Consider the following 17,809-nt stretch of genomic DNA (forward strand, 5'->3'; position numbering starts at 1 on the left):
TACTTTTTGGCACAACACTGAAACAACAGAGTATAACTTTTTGTTTTCAATTAAAAAGCAAAACAAAAAAACTGTCTTTATTGTTCTGTATGAGGGAAAAGTCATCTTTGTAGGTAACTGTGACATTTTATATAAAAAAAATTAAATCAACTGGATGTATCAGGTACAATAATCGAAATAAAGTGAATAAAATTAATGAATTATGCTATTTAATAAATAAATAAATAAATAATACGGTTACTTTAAAATAAAAGATTGGGAACTGATTTCCACACCTCCTCGCGCTGTGTGAACGACGTGCTGACGTCACGGTCGTGCGTCGCTGTGGAGGAATGTGCGGAAAGTTGTGTTCACTTTTCTCCGTGCGCTGTTCGTCGAAGGGAGAAAGAAAAACTACAAACAGAAGCAGAAGTCCAGGAAAAGTTTCGTAGAGTTCGGACGTGAGGAGCCGGTGAGTGTCCAGGCTGCAGGGGGGGAAGTGTCGGGCTGAAAGCGCATCTGTGCGGGGTTTTTGTCGGAGCGGAGCGGCTGCAAAGTTGAAGTCAGTTTGGGAAAATGGAGGCGGTGAGGCGGTGAAGAAGGCGCTGTCCGGGGCTGATCAGGACCATGGCTAACACTCTAACACATCGACCCACACTTTCCCCACATTCTCCCGGCTGCCAGCTGCAGATTCGCCGCTGAAAAACAGCTGGAAAAGCTCCTGTAACACTTTAGACCGACTCCGAAGTGCCGCAGTAAAATGTCGCTGTTTGATTCGACTTGTGCGCTTCCGCAAACGAAGTTTGGTGAAACTCCGTAAGGATCTGAAATGGTGGCTGTAAATTACAACGGCAGCTTTACAGCTACCATTTTTACACGAGTAAAATATAATCTCATGGGTTCAAGTTAAAAGTGATTTAATCAAACGTCTCAGGAAAAAAAATCGTGAGTGAGATTTTTTTTTCTACAGAAAATAGTTCCTGATGTTGTTAGTCCCCAGACATCCTAAATCTGGGCAGATTGTTGGACTTTCACTTTTTAATCCTTCACTTAAAACCTCCTTCTTTTGTCCACTCTGACCTTATTTAACTTGATCCAAATCAGCTGAACAAGTTTACTTCCACCACTGCTAATTCGATGTCGACAGATTTATGGAGGTATTTGTGTTTTTATGTGGCAGAGTTTTAGGTTTTTTTCACTTCTGTTTTTCCACCATAAATTCGGCTTATTTTCTGCTGAATAACTTTGACCTTTAGTTGGTGAGATGTGGGGTTTAAGTAGCTGCCAGGCGGCCTCCTTCCCCGCGGGATGGTCCTCTAAACTTGGTGTTTTTCCAGAGGGACTTCTGTGTGGCGCTGTCGACTGAGCCGTGGTGCTGCTTTCAAAATGGCCGACAAAGCGATGCAGTGAAAGTTTTCAGTTGTTATTTCAGCATCTTTACTGCAGGATGTTTATTCTGAGAGGAAGGAAAATTACCCTGTAATGACTTCCTCTTTTTTTATAATAGGCAAATTCATCTCCCGGGAGGCTCATTAATTAGTAATAAGCGCTAATATTTAGAATTGGTAAATTAAAAAGACCTAAGCCGCAAGTGACCAAGCTATTTAAGCGACTAACATGACCAACGAATCGCTTTTTTACTATGAAAAATATTTTAAACAAAATAAAATAAAATGAAGTCCCATTTTTTTATTTATTTTTTTTTTACAATAAGTTAAAAACACACATTGTATCAGTAAAATGTATCATACAGTCCAAGTATTACAAATATTTTTAAAAAGTTTTAGTAATACTAGGAAAAGAATACATTTTTTAAAAGTTAAGACAAACACTGTTTCTGTGACACATTTTATTCCACGTAGGAGTACGCTGTGCAAATGCACTGCGTAAATTGTGAGTAAGAAAAATTTACACACAAGCCAGTGATTTATCAGTAATTTTATACCTGACTGTGTTCGTACTCTACCCTCAAACTTAGATGTAACAGCATGAGAACAAATAGTGGCCCTTTTCTTAGGAAAAAGCACAAGTCTTTAAATAGAAAACTGCTGCTAATAACAATAATAAAACTATTGTCGTTATTATTGCCCTTTGGTCATCATCTACAGTTTGCAAAAATCCCCCAAACAAACCATAATGTCTCAGTCATCCAGGTCATGTTAGCCTAGGAAGCTTTATAAGAAGGCAAGTGGACTTATTTAAATTTCTTGAAAACGTTTCACGTCTCATCCAAGAGTTTCTTTAGTTCTAAAGCCAAAGTGAAAGTGATCAAGTGGAACCTCGCTTCCCCCCCCCCCCCCCCCCCTTTTTTTTTTCTTGCCTTAGCGATGCAGGTTTCTCTCTTAAAACATCGTCACCACTTCTGCTTCAACTGGAGGTAAACTAGAGGAGTGATAGAGAAGTAGTGGCAGTATGCAGATTGCACAAGCCTGCTGGTTCAGAATGAGTCTGATTTAGTAACATGCGAAAACAAGCCGGTCCACATGTTTTGTAGATTATTTTTTTGCACAGGGTAGGAACGGTTCCACTCAAATATTCAGAAATGAGGGCCATGAGCTTGTGTGGATTTGCAGATTTGCATTTATCTGTAATTATGGACATTATTAAGTAGATTGTGCTCAAATCCTACATGAGAAAAACTGTTATCTGTGGTCCGTCTTAGGCAGAGAGGATTTAGAACTCTTCATGTTCAGTGTTACACATAAGTTAAAGGAAAAAATAACCAGAAACATATATGTGGTTATGATTCTGAGGTCGCAGTTATTAAAAATATTCCTCCCGTGTCGTTGTCCCTGCAGCTTTCCGTGTGTCTAGGTGAAGCGCTGAACTCCACATGGCAGTTCAGCCTGTGTTCTCACTCGATATGTTCCCCGTGGGTGTTCCTCTGATGGAGGATGGGCAGAATCTCAGCGACATGCCCAGGAACACGCTGCCCGCCCCTCAGTTGGTGATGCTGGCAAACGTGGCAGCGGTGACAGCCGGGGAGAGCAGCGGTGGCTGTGATGGTGAGAAGGAGATGATGGAGCTGAAGACCGTGGGAGGCAGCTACTCGGACAGCGAGGACGAGAGTGTGGTCAGGTGAGGAAGTGAGAACGAGTCCGACCTCGGCTTGACCCCCATATTAACCAAGGGAAACTTTAAACAAACATTGGAACTATTTTTTAAGTCATGGGTTGTTTGCTATTCCTGGAAACATCCAGCCGTTTCTATATTTGCCATTAAGAGAAAAAACCTTCAGCGACAGCTCCTCTGAATGGCAGAAATCATAATCACACTTTTTTTCTGTTGAGATTGCGTTTGGTCAAACATGATTACACACACAGGGTTCCCGCAGGTCATTAAAAAGTCTGGATTTAAAATGAAGGAAGCTAAGATCTATAAATGTTTTATGTTTCCCTGTGAAGTTGCAAAAGGCGTTACATATTCCAGTTGAGGACAGCCCGTGAAGCTCCCATGTGCTCCCAGTTCAGAAGCGAGTTATCTGCCTTTTTTGCTGTCATGAAGAATGAGTTGTTGCTTTTGTAGTCATTTTCCCTTTCCAGCAGCACTTAGTGTGGGTAGTTTGGTTTGATTTCAGCTTAACTGTGAGTGCGTATTGCGAGGAATTCCCTCGTTTGTGCAAAGGATGCCCACAGCAGGCAAAATATTTTAAAGCATGCTCTAGATTTTCTGATTGAGATATTACTGATAATAAAAGAAAGACCTGCTCTATAGAACCTGATAGTAATATTGCAGATACCTGTTTCATCTGGCCACTAACTCACCTGTGTGTGCGATCAGGTATGGCTACGAGAACCAGAATCAGAGAGATGCCGGTATTGAGAAGTATCCCGAGACTCTGGGCCCAGGTATCCGTGCTGTGGTTGTTGGAAACAGGACAGAGGAGAATGAGAACAAGGATGAGGAAGACAAAGCTGAAGATCTGTCCTGCCCGCCTCAGCCCTGCTCCTCCTCCGCCACCACCACTAAAACACCACCTCCCCAGGGTGCCAAACGCAAAGAGACCCCGCCTGCTGTGACGGAGAGCACGAAGAAGAAGAAACCGTTCCTCTGCAAACCATGTCACTTCCAGGCGGAAAATGAGCAGGAGTTTGTGGATCATCTAAGCACCCACAGTATCAGCAAGATGATGGTGGTGAACCGGGTGGAGGGGAGGAGCAAGACCAAGGCAAAGGAGGCGGAAGCACCCGAGGACCCGGCAGGTGGTGAGGCCGAGAGCGGCGGGGAGGTGGCAGCCAATGCAGATGACATCAAAGGGCTGATCAGGTGCGAGCGCTGCGGCTACAACACCAACCGATACGACCACTATATCGCCCACCTGAAACACCACAACAAGGAGGGTGAAGACCACAGGTAAGACCTGCACTTGTGCACTGACACACACACTTTGCCTCCATATACCAGCATTTTGCAGGAAAATTAATGACCAGTTGTTTTACCGACCTGAGTAACGAGTGTGTGCTGCCGCTGTGTCTCTGCAGGGTGTTTAAGTGTACTCTGTGTCCATACACCACCGTCAGTCAGTACCACTGGAGGAAACATCTAAGGAATCACTTCCCCAGCAAACTGCACACCTGCAGCCAGTGCTCCTACTTCTCTGACCGCAAGAGCAACTATATCCAACACATTCGGACTCACACTGGTACGACAACCCTCTGCGTTTCTGTCTTTTGCCTGTCTGAAGTCTTTTAGGCACTAAAAGTGTCTGTATGTAGGTAGTCGTGGGACCTCAGTGTTATTTTCTGTCTATTTCAGGTGTTCGCCCATTCCAGTGTCCATACTGCGACTACTCAAGCTCACAGAAGACCCACCTGACCCGACACATGAGGACTCACTCAGGTAAAACTAACTGTAGAGGCTAATAAATCAGTTGGAGAGTTGAATAGTAAACTGTTAAATCAGTTGTACAACACTGCTCGATGTTTCTCTTAGCCAGCCAGAGTGAGTGGTTTGCTCTCTTTGTTTGGCACTTGTTCCAGGATTAAGCAGATGGCGTAAAGACCCGGGCAGTTTGTCAGGGCAGTAGTAGTAGTTAGGGCTGCACGATTTTGCATAAAATGAGAATCATGATTTTTTGGCTTAGAATTGAGATCACGATTCTCTCACGATTTTCTTTTCCAGTATAAATATTTATTGCACTTATTAACTGCACATCAACTTCGTAACAGTTGAGACTGAACATAAAAACAATAAATAACCATAAAAACAACAAATGTCTCACGTTTTGTTGTTGCTGCAAAATGTTGAACTGCTTGAAATTCCGTCTCCACCGTTGCTCGACGCTGCGTGTATAGAGCAAGTAGTGCAACGATAGAAAAATAGTTGCGGGACGGCACTGTGCAGCGTTTGTCTAGGGTGTTGATCATTTTCCTAAATCCCTCGTTTTGCACAGTGTTGATGTGCCATATCTTTGGTCAGGTGATAAGTGATAGCCTCCATAATTTCTTTGAGTTCGACGGGTATAGGGAAGCGCTGTATAAGGTTCCCGTTATTGGTGTTTGGGTGGTTGACCGGAACGGATTTTCTCCTGTCACTTTCTTGTCATCCCTGACGTGCTCTCCGTTGTTTTTTCCCTGCTAACTTTAGCATCACACGCACAGCTTCTGTATCACGTGGTATAAGGCTCCGCCCTTGTCATTTGTTGAGCAGGAAGAGTGAGCGCTTGTTTTCATGCAGAGTGCGTCCCGGATCAAAATGCGGTACAATCGTCGTCGTCTTTTTTTTTTTTTTTTTTTTAATCGTTGTCATTTGGAAATGAGATCGCACATAAGTATGAATCGAGATCGCGATTTTCTAACGATTAATCGTGCAGCCCTAGTAGTAGTAGTTTCTTGTCCCTTGAAAGCAGGATTGTCCCATATTTATAAAATACGGCCGAGTTTGACACCCTTGGTCTAGATTCTGAAATGTACCTTTCTTTCTTATCTAGCTCATAGTTGAATATTCAAGACCCGAGAGTAAAATTGTTAAAGTATTAGTATTACAGTAGTTTTAGTGCTCACACTGCTGTACTTTAGTAGATGTAGCATGGTGATATTAGTGATATATGATAGGACTAAGTAGAATTAATATCACTGATGTTTTCGCTCTGTTTTTGTTCCTCTGACTCACTCTGAACATTTCTGTTTGTGTTGCTCTCACTGAAGCTGTCGCTGTTGGACTAACATGGTAACAGCAGAACTATATGCTACCACCTCCTGTGTTGTGTTGTGTTGTGTTGTGTTGTGTTGTGTTGCTCTGTGGGGCATTCACACCGAAGAGCAGATGAATCTGAAAACATATCAGCGGGGTCAGAAAACGGCCTCTGATTAAGTGGTTTCAGTTTTATCTGCTCTTCTGTGATCCTCAAACTCCTGCATGAACGATCCTGTTTCAGTTTTTTGGCTTCCATCGAATACACAAATAAACCTGAATGATTTGAAAGTAATAATTTTGCAGATTTTACTAAACAAGATACAATTTATAGATTTGCTGAGAAAAGGTTAAATAAAAACTCCACCTATAAAAAGCAAAAAGCACATTAACAGCAATTTGACCAATCTCCACGTAACCAAATTCTGTGAGGAGGGTAGGATGGTAAAGTTTTGTTGGTTTGGTCAGCAGTAATTGCCCTCCCTCACACCGTTGGATAAATGTTTGGTCTATGGGCTCCAGCTGGAGACCGTTCAACTTCAGCAGTGATGATCTTTGGCCTGAAAGGTGGCCACTTTAAACCGAAGTTGATGTTTGGAAGCTAGTTTGCTCGATTTCACCATGGAGCTCATTCAAAAAACAGCAGCCACAATGGGAAGTTGTCCACAGGTGCACAAGGAGATTACTTTGAACTAGAGATGAGTCAGACTTGTGCATGGTGTGTTTTTTGTTCTTTATGGTTAAGAAAGGGACCTCAGGGTTGTGAATACAGACATATAGCAGTTACAGACAAACATAAGGAATCAGTCTACTGACGTATATAGATCCTCAAGTATCAGACTCACCTGCTGCATGAAGCTTTTCTATATCCTACTGCCTTCACTGCAAGGGTGTAACACCTCACTTTCTTGTGTGCAGGTGAGCGTCCTTTCAAGTGCGAGAGCTGTACCTACCTGGCAGCCAACCAACACGAGGTGACTCGACATGCTCGACAGGTCCACAATGGTCCCAAACCTCTTTCCTGCCCCTACTGTGAGTACAAGACCGCTGATCGCAGCAACTACAAGAAGCATGTTGAACTCCACCTCAATCCTCGGCAGTTTCTCTGTCCCCTCTGCAAGTATGCTGCCTCCAAGAAATGCAACCTGCAGTATCACATCAAGTCTAGGCACTCTGGCTGCAATGTTGCCCTGGATGTTTCCAAAGTCAAGCTGCGAGTCAAGAAACCAGGTCCCGAGAGTGCAGAGGAAAAGTCAGACTCTGGAGCAAATAAGCTTGATGATTCATCCAGCATTGAGGAAGACCTGGACATGGAGGAGGAGTCGAGTCCTATCAATCTGTCAATCAGAAAGAACACTCGGCCCAGCACTGGCCAATCGGTACAGACCGAAACACCTGGCAAGGTTCAGAAGAAATCAACCATCACATCTGAGAAACTGCCAAAAGCGAAGGACAAAGTGGAACCAGAGAAAAAGATCACAAGACAGAAGAAGGTCGAGAAGGTCACTGAGAGTCCGGTGGAGAACGCATCTGTTGAAGAAATACAGATGGAGACAGAAAGTTTAGAGAACAAAGTGAAGAGACGAGCCAAGAAGCTTGCAACAGAGAAAGTAGCTGTTCAGAACCAAGCAGAAGCACGCATAACCCAGAAAGACCCAGCAGAGAGAGAGAAATCTGACCAACAAAGGCCAGAGGAGGCAAGATCAGCCAGGCAGAAGCTGCACAAAGAGGAACAAAAAGGGATGCCTGAGAAAGAGAAAGAAAATCAGAAGAATGACAGCAAAAATGCCAGCAAAGCCAGAAAGTCTGGAACAAAGAAGTCTGAGAAGACTGCAGAGCACGTCAAACAAGCTCCACAGAAACACAAGTGTCCAGAGAAAGGTCAGAAGGAAAAGGTAGTCAAGGAAAAGGCATTAAAGAGGAGAGCTGTGGAGGCTTTAGATCTTTCCAGCAAGCCCTGCACTCCATCCAAGACCAGGAGGGTGAAAGCCTCAGCTGTGGAGGATGTTCAGTCTAAACCTGCCTCACAAAACACCAGTAAGGTTACTGAGTCCAGTCTGACAGCACACAAGTCCAATGGGGCAATACCAGCAAAGCAGAAGAAGACGAGGAGCTCCAACAAGAAAGCCCCCACCCCTCAGCCTGCTGTGGAGCCAGCAGAGGGTCGAGCAACTTCAATCAACAGTCCATGCTCAGAGGCTCAGAAAGTTTCTTCTCATCTGGACAACTCAAAGGAAACCGCTCACAGCGACCCAACAGAACACAGCCCTGCAGCAAGAACCACCGCAAGTACACATGCTCCACCAGAGCCAGAAAAGACTCCAAACAAACACTCTAAGAAGACGGACATTTCACCCACCTGCAGCTCCGGTGAGGACACGCCTTCTCCTGCTGAAGAACAACCTGCGCCAACATTCCTAAAACCCAAGTCACCACCTTCTCTGGTGCTCCCTGGGCAGCGAAGCAAACCCACCGAGCCCGAGGATGACGAGGGCATCCACAGCAGCCACGAAGGAGGGAGTGACATCAGCGACAGCGCCTCCGAGGGCAGCGACGACTCCGGCCTCAATGGCAACGGCGCCGGGTCGACTAAGATGTCCAATGACCCAGAAACACCCACTGATGAGATCCCAACTCCTACTGAGCTAAAGAGTCACATGTGCATCTTTTGCGACCGCACGTTCCCCCTGGAGGTGGAGTATCGGCGCCACTTGAACCGCCACCTGGTGAACGTCTACTACATGGACAGCAGTTCCCAGAAATGAGGAGTTGTATCCAGCACACTGTGCATCTTTAGGACCCGTCTCTGCTTTAAAGTGCAGACACTCCAGTTGTGTGAAATAAGACTGCACAAACGTATAAACTGAACAAATGTCTCATCATTTGGTGTCCGAGCACCAACTCTTTAAATTTAGCAGCTGATTCTATTCAGTTATCACCAGATTTGCTCTTGTTTTGCTGATTTGAAGACTTCCAGGATTCTGGAAGGTCTTCCAGAATCCGCCTCCTCCTGTGGAGTCCTGGAAGAGGCGTCGGGGGCTATGTTAGGTGCTCAGACCCTTTTGAACTTTTACATGCTGGTCTGGTCTAGTCTGTAGGGTCAGTTTGAGCCGACACACTGGCATGTACATATGCTTTTCTCTCTCTCAGATCATGTCCACCTCAACTCTGCTGTTGCACATACAATGAATTTTAACATCATATCAATTTTCATGACCTCCACAGAACATCTGGAGACCTTTTTAAACCTGTCAGTGTCGTGAAGTCTCCATGTAGGGAAAAAAAAGAAAGATTTTCTAGTGTAAAAGTGGAATTTCCCCCCCCTTTTTTTTTTTTTTTTTTTAAAGAAAAAACATTCAGTGCCTTTGACAATCAGCTGTTGAAATGTTGCGCTTTTCTTCTCATATGTTTTTATATTTGTCGTCTGAAGGTTCAAGTCTGCAGAAAAATGCTTTTCTCCTTTGGTGTGTTCAAACAAAACCTGAAGCAGAGTCGCTGGATTGTTTTTGGACCTTTTCACAATCACATATATTAATAGCCAGTGGGATGACTGCTTCTTAATAAACCTCACCAATACCTGGAGTCATGTAACATTCAAATGAAGTCCTAAGATTACTCTCCTTATCATTTAGCAGCTGGCTTTTCCTCCATTTCTGGCTTGAAGTAAATGGACAGTCTGCAGGAAAATCGACACAGCTCAAAGCAAATCTGTTGAATTTGTGTTCAGTTCTTCACAACCTTTTCCAAACTTTGTTTGTAATCACGCTGCACTTAAACTTCACTTTGCATTTGGTCTGAATATGCTATTTTTGTGTTAGGGACTAGTGTTAGGGCTACTTTATGGAAAAGATTGATTAAAACCAAACTAAATAGTAAGTCTACTTAAAATAACCAGATTTTTGAAAGGATGAAAACCTGCTCACACAATTATTTTGTGCTTCCACAAAAAAAGTGTGTGTGTGTGTGTGTGTGTGTGTGTGTGTGTGTGTGTGTGTGTGTGTGTGTGTGTGTTGAGCAGGCTTCAAACCACATAGCACCTGAGCCCCATGCCTTCAGGATCAAACACTTTAAGTGTCTCACCGTTTCCTGTGGTGGCCTCTCACTATTGTGACCACTGATGTTCTTGCATCTGTGCATTAGCAGCTATTTGAGTCTGCTCAAATGTGCCTAACTGGAATAGCTGAATTCCGGATACTTTTCACCAGACTGTGCAAATTTGTCAGCACAGCCCATATTATAGAGGCGCCAACAGGAAGATGAATTTTATTCTCAAAATTCCCTTTTCCCCTTAGTGTGGCCCTGGTACCAGTTTGTGAATGCTTTGATTAAAGATCTGGTTATTACACCAGCTGTAGTAAAACATTAAATTCCATTAATGGTTAGTGGTTTGTGGGTTATTTTTCATTTAGTGGAGACGCCAAAGTGTTTTCTTTCCAACTGTACAGAGTGATCGTCATCCGAGGACTGTTATTATTACAGAGGCTTATTACTATCAAATGAAAACGACATCATGTGTATGAGTTACTGCTTGTAAAGGTTTGTGTCAGCAGCAGCTTGTGTAGTTTCTGTAACTTAACGATAAGGATGGTGTTATTTGATCTTTTCTGTAATTAAGCCCATTGGGGCTCATCGAGTCTTCCAGAGCAAGCACTGCCCTCAGTGCTTGCTCTCAGGCATCTCTAAGCCTAACTGAACTGTGACAGAAAGGTGAAAATGATCTTTTTAAAGAAAGGAACAAAATTTATTTGGGGCTGCGTTCAGAGGACACTACATTTACGTGAGCCAAAAAGTCCGTCCAGTCAGTCCCGAAACCGCTTTTGTTGCTAATTCACACTGCGATCAGAAGGTTCTTCCTGCTTCTACAGACTTTGTATTTTAGTTTCCGTCTTGAAGCCTCAACTTGAGCACCTTGGCCTCCACCATGCCCCATGTACAGCTTAATATCAGAGTAACTGAGTGATGAAAATGATCAGATAATATTACACCAACTTTATCGTTTACAAAGGTTTGCAGCCTGTTTAACAAGATGAAACGTCTTCTCCTGTCAGGTTTAAATCAAATTAGAAATGTTTGTCTAACTGTCTGATGTTATTGTGAGTAGCTTGAGTGCGCTCTTCAGCTAAAAACTAACCGATTAAAGCTTTAATCTGTAACGTACTTTCTTCTGCTTTTTTGTAAATAAAGATTTCCAAACACTATCAGCAACTTCAGCATCTGTCTGCCCGTTTTTAATAAAGTTGGAACATATTCAGAATTAACCGGAGCTCGGAGTCTATTAAAAGCCTCATTATTTCTAAAAATCAGACTTCAAAGAAAATCTGGTGTGACTTTAAATATTTACAACATTTAAAATATCACACATGGATGTGTTTTTGCACAGAATGGAATCAAAGCATCACGACCAGCTAACACCAAAACCCCCCAAATTAACAGTTTTCCCAACAGATTTTTGTGAACACGAGTTTAAATAGTAAAAAGATTTAATGTGAGGGTATTTCCACCTAGACCTCTGATTTTACACCTTACATTTAAAACAAATTAAATTTTATTTATATAGTGCCAAATCACAACAACAAGCATAAAGACCCTGCAATAATAGCGAGATAACCCCAACAATCAAATGACCCCTTATGAGCAAGCACTTGGTGACAGTGGAAAGGAAAAACTCCCCTTTACCAGGAATAGACCTTTAGCAGAACTGGCTCAGGGAAAATTAGTATACAACTTAATGAAATACAAAGTCTAATGTCACTTATGAGCAACATCAATAAAATAAACCATTTCAAAGAAGACGCTCTGAAAATAACAAAACAAATGATGAACACTGTCCAGGAGGTTAAAGTCTACCAGAAAGAGTGAAAGAAACAGGAGTTTCTCGGGGGAAACAAGTGAATTATTTAAGAACCACAAATAAAAAGGTGAGGAAACGGCACTGGAGGCCCAGTTTGTGAGGACGTTGGTTTAAAAGTGTGAATTTAATTTTATTTCGATAGTATAACTTCGTATTTATTGTGGCTGAATTTCAGCCTGTCACTGTCAGAACATTAAGACAGCTGTATAAACGCCATTGACGATAACAGTATGAAATATGTATATTTATTTAACAAAACGACACACATCCTCCAACAAAGCCAAATTGATCCAGAATCACATTCCTTGAGGTCAGAGGTCAGTTCTTCTAGATGTGGAGCTACAACCACCTGCAGAGAGTCTTGGTGGTGAGAGCGCCTCCTCCACATCCTCTACCCTTGGCTCAGTTCTTCTTCTTCTTCCTCTTCACCTGCAGCCTCTCGGTTCCGGTGGCCGACAGTCCGCTGTGCAGCAGACCCACGGCTTTCATTGGTTTGTATGCAGCAGACTTGCGGATACGTTCTCCTTTCAGAGAGATGACGTGAGGAAGCAGCGACGGCGTCCTCAAACCGAAGCCTGCAGCTTGCGGCCCGTGAACTCTCAACAGCAGCTGATCGCCCTCCACTGCTGTCACAGCCACCCAGCCTGCAGAGAGACAGTGCGAGAGATGGGCAGGTGAGGCAGGTGAGACACTGAAGGTGCTGCAGGTGATGTTTATGAATTTACCTGCAGATGACAGTTTGATGTCAGCAGCAGCCTCCAGGTAACCCCGACCCTCCAAACTGAACTCCTGAGGAACCAATGCAGGAAACTCCTTCATGCGCTCCGAGCCTCCGACAGGCACCTGAACGCAGCACGCACACAAGCATTAATAATCACAAGCACTCGAAAGCAGCACTGTGCAGGGCTCATGCAACTCACCCCCAGCAGCACGTGTCCACCGTGTTTCTCATAAATGCTGTCGGCTTTTTCCAGGCTAGTGATGTGAACCGGCACCCGATCGGAGGCCACGACAGAAAACCAGCAGGACTTTTCTCCCTGTGGAGGACAGCGCAGATCAGCAGCTTATCAATCACTTATTAGTCGCTCAGAAGCACCAAAGAGCTCATTTCTATTTGTGGCAGCAGCTGCTTCAGGAACATCCACATGTTCAAGTACCAGTGGTGCCGTTTCAGAGCCCAGGCTTACGTCCATGTGCCACTGTGATATTTGTAATCCTTAAACATCTCCAATCATGAATGTATCAATTTATTTAACAACATCTGGGTTAATTTAAACAGATACTGGCTCGTTGGTGTGGTCAGGATAACAGAAACTTGAAGTGTTCTTTGTTCAAAGTGGAATTATTGTAAAGACTTCAAAGGAAAAAAAAGATTTAGGTTGACAAGTTTGAAATTTATTTTGGATTTTTCCCTTTAATTTTTTCCCCAGCCAACTGTGACATTCACACCCACAGGTACAGGTGACCACACCTGTACTCATTAATAAATAAATGACTGAAGAATACGTTCAGTGGCCTCTCCAGCAAGCCTCATCCCGCTGTTGGACTCTGATCCAAAAGTATTCCTTGTTCTGCCTTGCCCTACCCCCTCCCCCAAACTTCGAGGACTACAGTCACTAGCTCATCCACCTCAGTGGAGATGGAGTCCGCTCTCACTGGTGCTGCTCCTCCACTCTGACTAACAGCTTGCTTCTCTTGCTCTTTTTCACTCTTCGCCACAGTAGTTGGATTTCAGTTCTTTTGTTCAGCTTCTTCTTCTCACCTGCAGGAAGTCGATCCTGGCCAGAGCTCCCACAAACAGACTCGTGCCGGGCTTCAGAACGAACGTTCGCGGGACAATGGCCTGGGTGGGAACTACCAACCTCACTTCCTGTTCATGCAGCAGGTTTAGAATCTGAGAAAGAGAGAGGAAAAGAAAGATTTGTGAACATCCAATGTCAGGAACACACTGAGGAGAAGTCTATTCAGTGGAGCAGTGCCCCTTGCTGTGTGGAGGCTGGCATTTACAGTTAACATGTAAAATCAGAGCTTCTGCCACTGATTTATAGTTAATGAAAGTGTAAGGGTGACTCCAGAGATATTTGCTTAGAGAATGAACTCAGGTGACTACAATAATTGGGACGAAGGGTAGCCAATCATAAGAAAGTCTTCTTAAAGGACTAGCTCCAAGCCTGAAGATTAAAATGAGCCTCACATCAAGCTCCTTCATGATTCCCGGCGTGTCGTACAGCCAGTGGGCGTCTTTTAGCTCGTTGTGACTCAGCTCCTCAGTTGACCTGCTGGCAGCTGGAAGGCAACGTCACACAGAGGTCAAAGGTCAAATCAGCAGTAGTAAAACTCTATAAGACTTGTAATAATTTATGAGCATCACAACTGGAGGCTTAGATGGGAGAGAACATTAATGGAGTCTCCTGTGGAGTAAGTAAATATCAGTCTGAATACAGGAAGAAGGTAAAGCATGTTACAGCAAGATAACCACTAATTAAAGCTTCAATAATGATCACTTAAACATTTTTGGATTCTCATAAAATGCTTTCGACAGATTCCTGCATCAGTTCGCCCACCTGTCGTGGTCTCCTCGCCATCTTCGTTTTCTCCAAATGCCAGGCTGTCAGGATCAAACTGGATCTCATTCGGTCTGAATCCTTCAACCCGGAATGTTCTGCCAATGCGACCTGAAGAGATAAACACATGTTCAGACAGGAAGCACCTCCTCGTCTTTCCTGCTCCTTCACCACTTACCCACTAAGTATCCCTGCTTGCTGAAGTACTGCAGCCTTTTTAGCTCTTCTGGCAACAGCTCGCTCTCCTTTTGCTGCGACGCCTCCTTCAGTCGCTCCTGACGCCTGAACATCCTGTACGGAGTCGGGTTGATGATGGGGAACTTCAGCAGGTTCAGAGTCGTCCCTGAATGCACCACAGCAGGAGGAAACAGTCACATGATGATGGGAAACTCAACAGTTTAACCAAGAGACAAGAATATCAGAAATAATTGAAGAGGAGAAGAATTAAATCATTAAAACAGTATTTAGATATATATATATATATATATTTTTTTTTTTTTTATTGCCAAATGTCTTAAAATAAAAATAGACTCTCTGACACCATCTCTCGTGGGGGCAGCTGTCATTAGTAACTGTTAACTAAGCTCCTTTAAATTATTCTACGGGAAAACAGGAAACTCAAAAGAATAAATATGATCGGAATAGATTTAACTAAAAATCTAAAACCAGTAGCATTTGTCTTGAATGTATCGCTGACAGATTTGTTTGTGACAGAATTTTTTTCAACCCGAATTAAGAAGCAGCCACTTCAAATTCATAAACATCTCCCATCATGCTCTGGGACTTCTCTGTATCTGGATGAAAACAAAGATACGATAAATTGGGGAAAATGTACATGGAGTCTGGTGCAGACCTGGCCACGGTGAGATGGTAGCCTTGTGAATGACATTTGAGGCTCTGGACTTGCAGTAGTCGGACTCCAGGAGCGTGTTGAAGAGCGTCGACTTCCCGGCATTGGCGCTGCCCACCAGGTACACATCACCTTTGTACTTCCAGGACCGCTGCAGACTGGAGATCAGCTCCTCTATGCCGTACCCAGTCTTAGCACTGATCAGGTGGACGTCGGTCACCTGATCGCCAAAGCCGGCTTCCTTGCAGTACTGAGAGAGCTGCCGCTTGAGTCGCTGCAGGTAGTTCGGCGAGTCTCCGGGCAGCAGGTCGATCTTGTTGCCAAGAACAACGATGTATTTGTTGCGTCCCACCAGCTCAGGCAGGTCGGGGATGATGGAGTCCGGCACGTCGAGTAGGTCGACGATGAGCAGCACCAGAGCCTTGTGCGGGCGGATCTGCCGCACCACGTCCCGGTACTGGTCTTTGGGCATTTGCAGGTTCAGGGCCTTGTGGTGGTGGGTGAGCAGGTGGCAGCGCTGACAGGTGGCGCCGCTCAGACGACCCTCCTGGACCAGCACCTTGTATTTCTCACTGGGCAGGTAGCCAGGGACAGCGGCGGCGGCGCAGTGCAGCATGGCGCCGCAGCCTGAGCAGCACGTGTCGCTGACCGGCTCGTCCACGTCGGGGGTGCCGTAGATCTTGTGCTCGCCTTTCCCCACAGCCGCCTTCTTTTTCTTCTTTGCAGCCACAATGCTCTCGTCCAACGGGAAGTCCACATCATGGAACTGGATCAGGGAGTCCAGCTTTGCCTGCGGCTCCTTCAGGACGCCATGCCTCAACAGCTGCAGCTGACGCTCGAGAGACCTCAGGTGTTTCTGCGGGGACAACTGAGTATCGACCAATGATCCGGGCGCAGCAGCGGAGGAGGAGGAGGAAGTGGTGGCACTCAGTTGATGGAGGAGCTCTTTCTCCTCCTGACTGGAGTCCTCATCTGCATCTGAACCAGGAGAGAAGAAGATAGACTCATGACACCTTTGCAGCAACTCTGCAGACACCTGTCCTCTGAAGCTGGAATTGGGGCTTTAAGGCTCGGTTTTCAGTGATTGCACACCTAACCTGCTCCAGAGCAGCTTATGTTACAGAACCACCACCAACCAATCATTCCACTAAAAAATAGCATTGCCACTCCTGGAAGATCCCGCAGACCTCAATGTGCAGACAGCAGGAGGGTCTAAAGCTTTTAAAGAGTATTCAAAGCATTATTAAGAGATTCTTAGTAGTACCCGTCTGTTCCTGTTGATCATATGAACATAGCAGAAGACAGACAAGTAATGCTATGCTAATACCTTTACTGATCCAGCAGAAATAATAATAATAATAAATGAGAAAAAACTATTCCCGGAGAGTTCAACTTTCCAGTTAAGGTTGAACTGTCAGCTGGTGCTTGATTTTAGTGTTTCTCTTTGATAAACCGATATATCTCCATATTAAACACATATACAGAGATACACATAAACAGAGATATCTCCACATTAAACTGTTGCAGAACAGCTAACCACCTGCTGGGCTGAACCTGTTCTTATCCCTGTAGCACCTGCGCGCTCACCTGTGCAGTCCAGAAACACGAACTGCTCCTCCAGGTTCGGGTCTACGGTGCAGGTCCGGACCCCGGGCCGGCTCAGACCGCGACCCCCCGCGGCCCCAGAGCCCCTCTGCGCTCCCGCGGCAGAAGAACACGCGCTCCTCCACAGGTGGCGGCGGACGCACACCTGCAGGATCGTTAGCATCCCGACTGCCGCACGCGCACTCAGCACACGCGGAGGAGCCGACCTCTCTGCTTCAACTTCCTCCTGTGGACGTGACGTAAAGCTAGTGGTTTGTTTTTGTTCCGGTTTAATAAAAAATAATAATTTACTTAACATTTACTTTATTTTTTTTAAGCAATCAAAAATCAAACACTGCGCGTGAGATAGTGATAATAAAGTAATTCATAAATTCAGCCAAATGGAAAACGTTTTAAAAGTCGTGACGTCATAATGTCCTGCAGGACAGGAGGAGACAGGAGAGCTCACTCCGCCTTAAATTTAGACGCACAACTTTAAAAAACAAAAAGCAAAAACAAAGTGTTTACAGATTGGCCTTAATTAATTTGCTTATTTTATTCTTTAGCACAGACAATTCACAATAAATATTTGTCACCAGATAGTATTTAAGTCTTATTTGTGTCTTTACTCGTTAGGTGGAGAAGCCTGGAGGCAGCTAGCAGCTACAACCAAGTTACCTATGTGTTATTGATTGCTGTGGATGTAAAATCCCTCATCGTGTCTCCACGTACATTGAAAAGGTACTGTCATGCGTGGTTGGAGCCTTCTGAGTAACTCATTCAATGACCCCAGCTGGTGGTAAAGTAGGTGGTGGTGCAGCTGGATTGGAGCAGGGACTGGGTGCATCA

At 44.5% G+C, this 17,809-nt stretch overlaps 2 protein-coding genes across 2 annotated transcripts; one reads left to right on the forward strand and one right to left on the reverse strand.

The window, feature by feature from the left end:
* Positions 1 to 294: 294 nt before the first annotated feature.
* Positions 295 to 11,316, forward strand: rest (RE1-silencing transcription factor). The gene is made up of 6 exons (XM_085285697.1): positions 295 to 451; positions 2,778 to 3,057; positions 3,760 to 4,332; positions 4,461 to 4,621; positions 4,735 to 4,818; positions 7,030 to 11,316. The coding sequence occupies exons 2-6, from the start codon at positions 2,813 to 2,815 to the stop codon at positions 8,874 to 8,876; spliced, it is 2,910 nt and encodes a 969-aa protein (XP_085141823.1). The 5' UTR covers positions 295 to 451; positions 2,778 to 2,812; the 3' UTR covers positions 8,877 to 11,316.
* Positions 11,317 to 12,193: 877 nt separating this feature from the next.
* noa1 (nitric oxide associated 1) lies at positions 12,194 to 17,726 on the reverse strand. The gene is made up of 10 exons (XM_085285711.1): positions 17,639 to 17,726; positions 16,964 to 17,207; positions 15,380 to 16,354; positions 14,705 to 14,869; positions 14,527 to 14,637; positions 14,157 to 14,248; positions 13,725 to 13,856; positions 12,883 to 12,999; positions 12,688 to 12,805; positions 12,194 to 12,606 (listed from the first exon to the last, which is right to left on the reverse strand). Exons 2-10 carry the CDS (start codon positions 17,142 to 17,144, stop codon positions 12,365 to 12,367), a joined length of 2,133 nt encoding a protein of 710 aa, XP_085141837.1. The 5' UTR covers positions 17,145 to 17,207; positions 17,639 to 17,726; the 3' UTR covers positions 12,194 to 12,364.
* Between the last annotated feature and the right edge of the window lie 83 nt (positions 17,727 to 17,809).

The sequence above is a fragment of the Mchenga conophoros genome, linkage group LG2, assembly GCF_057382185.1.
Source record: "Mchenga conophoros isolate Kocher_MC1m ecotype Shallow Benthic linkage group LG2, M_conophoros_male_GT1.1, whole genome shotgun sequence".
NCBI lineage: Eukaryota > Metazoa > Chordata > Actinopteri > Cichliformes > Cichlidae > Mchenga > Mchenga conophoros.

Excerpts from the sequence above, each read along its gene's own strand:
- rest (XM_085285697.1), top strand. The coding sequence starts at position 2,813 with ATGGCAGTTCAGCCTGTGTTCTCACTCGATATGTTCCCCGTGGGTGTT. Across the intron at positions 3,058-3,759 it reads GAGGACGAGAGTGTGGTCAG|GTATGGCTACGAGAACCAGA; the intron begins GTGAGGAAGTGA and ends GTGTGCGATCAG. Across the intron at positions 4,333-4,460 it reads AAGGAGGGTGAAGACCACAG|GGTGTTTAAGTGTACTCTGT; the intron begins GTAAGACCTGCA and ends GTGTCTCTGCAG.
- noa1 (XM_085285711.1), bottom strand. The coding sequence starts at position 17,144 with ATGCTAACGATCCTGCAGGTGTGCGTCCGCCGCCACCTGTGGAGGAGC. Across the intron at positions 14,870-15,379 it reads TACCATCTCACCGTGGCCAG|GGACGACTCTGAACCTGCTG; the intron begins GTCTGCACCAGA and ends TGGTGCATTCAG. Across the intron at positions 13,857-14,156 it reads GAATCATGAAGGAGCTTGAT|ATTCTAAACCTGCTGCATGA; the intron begins GTGAGGCTCATT and ends TCTCTTTCTCAG.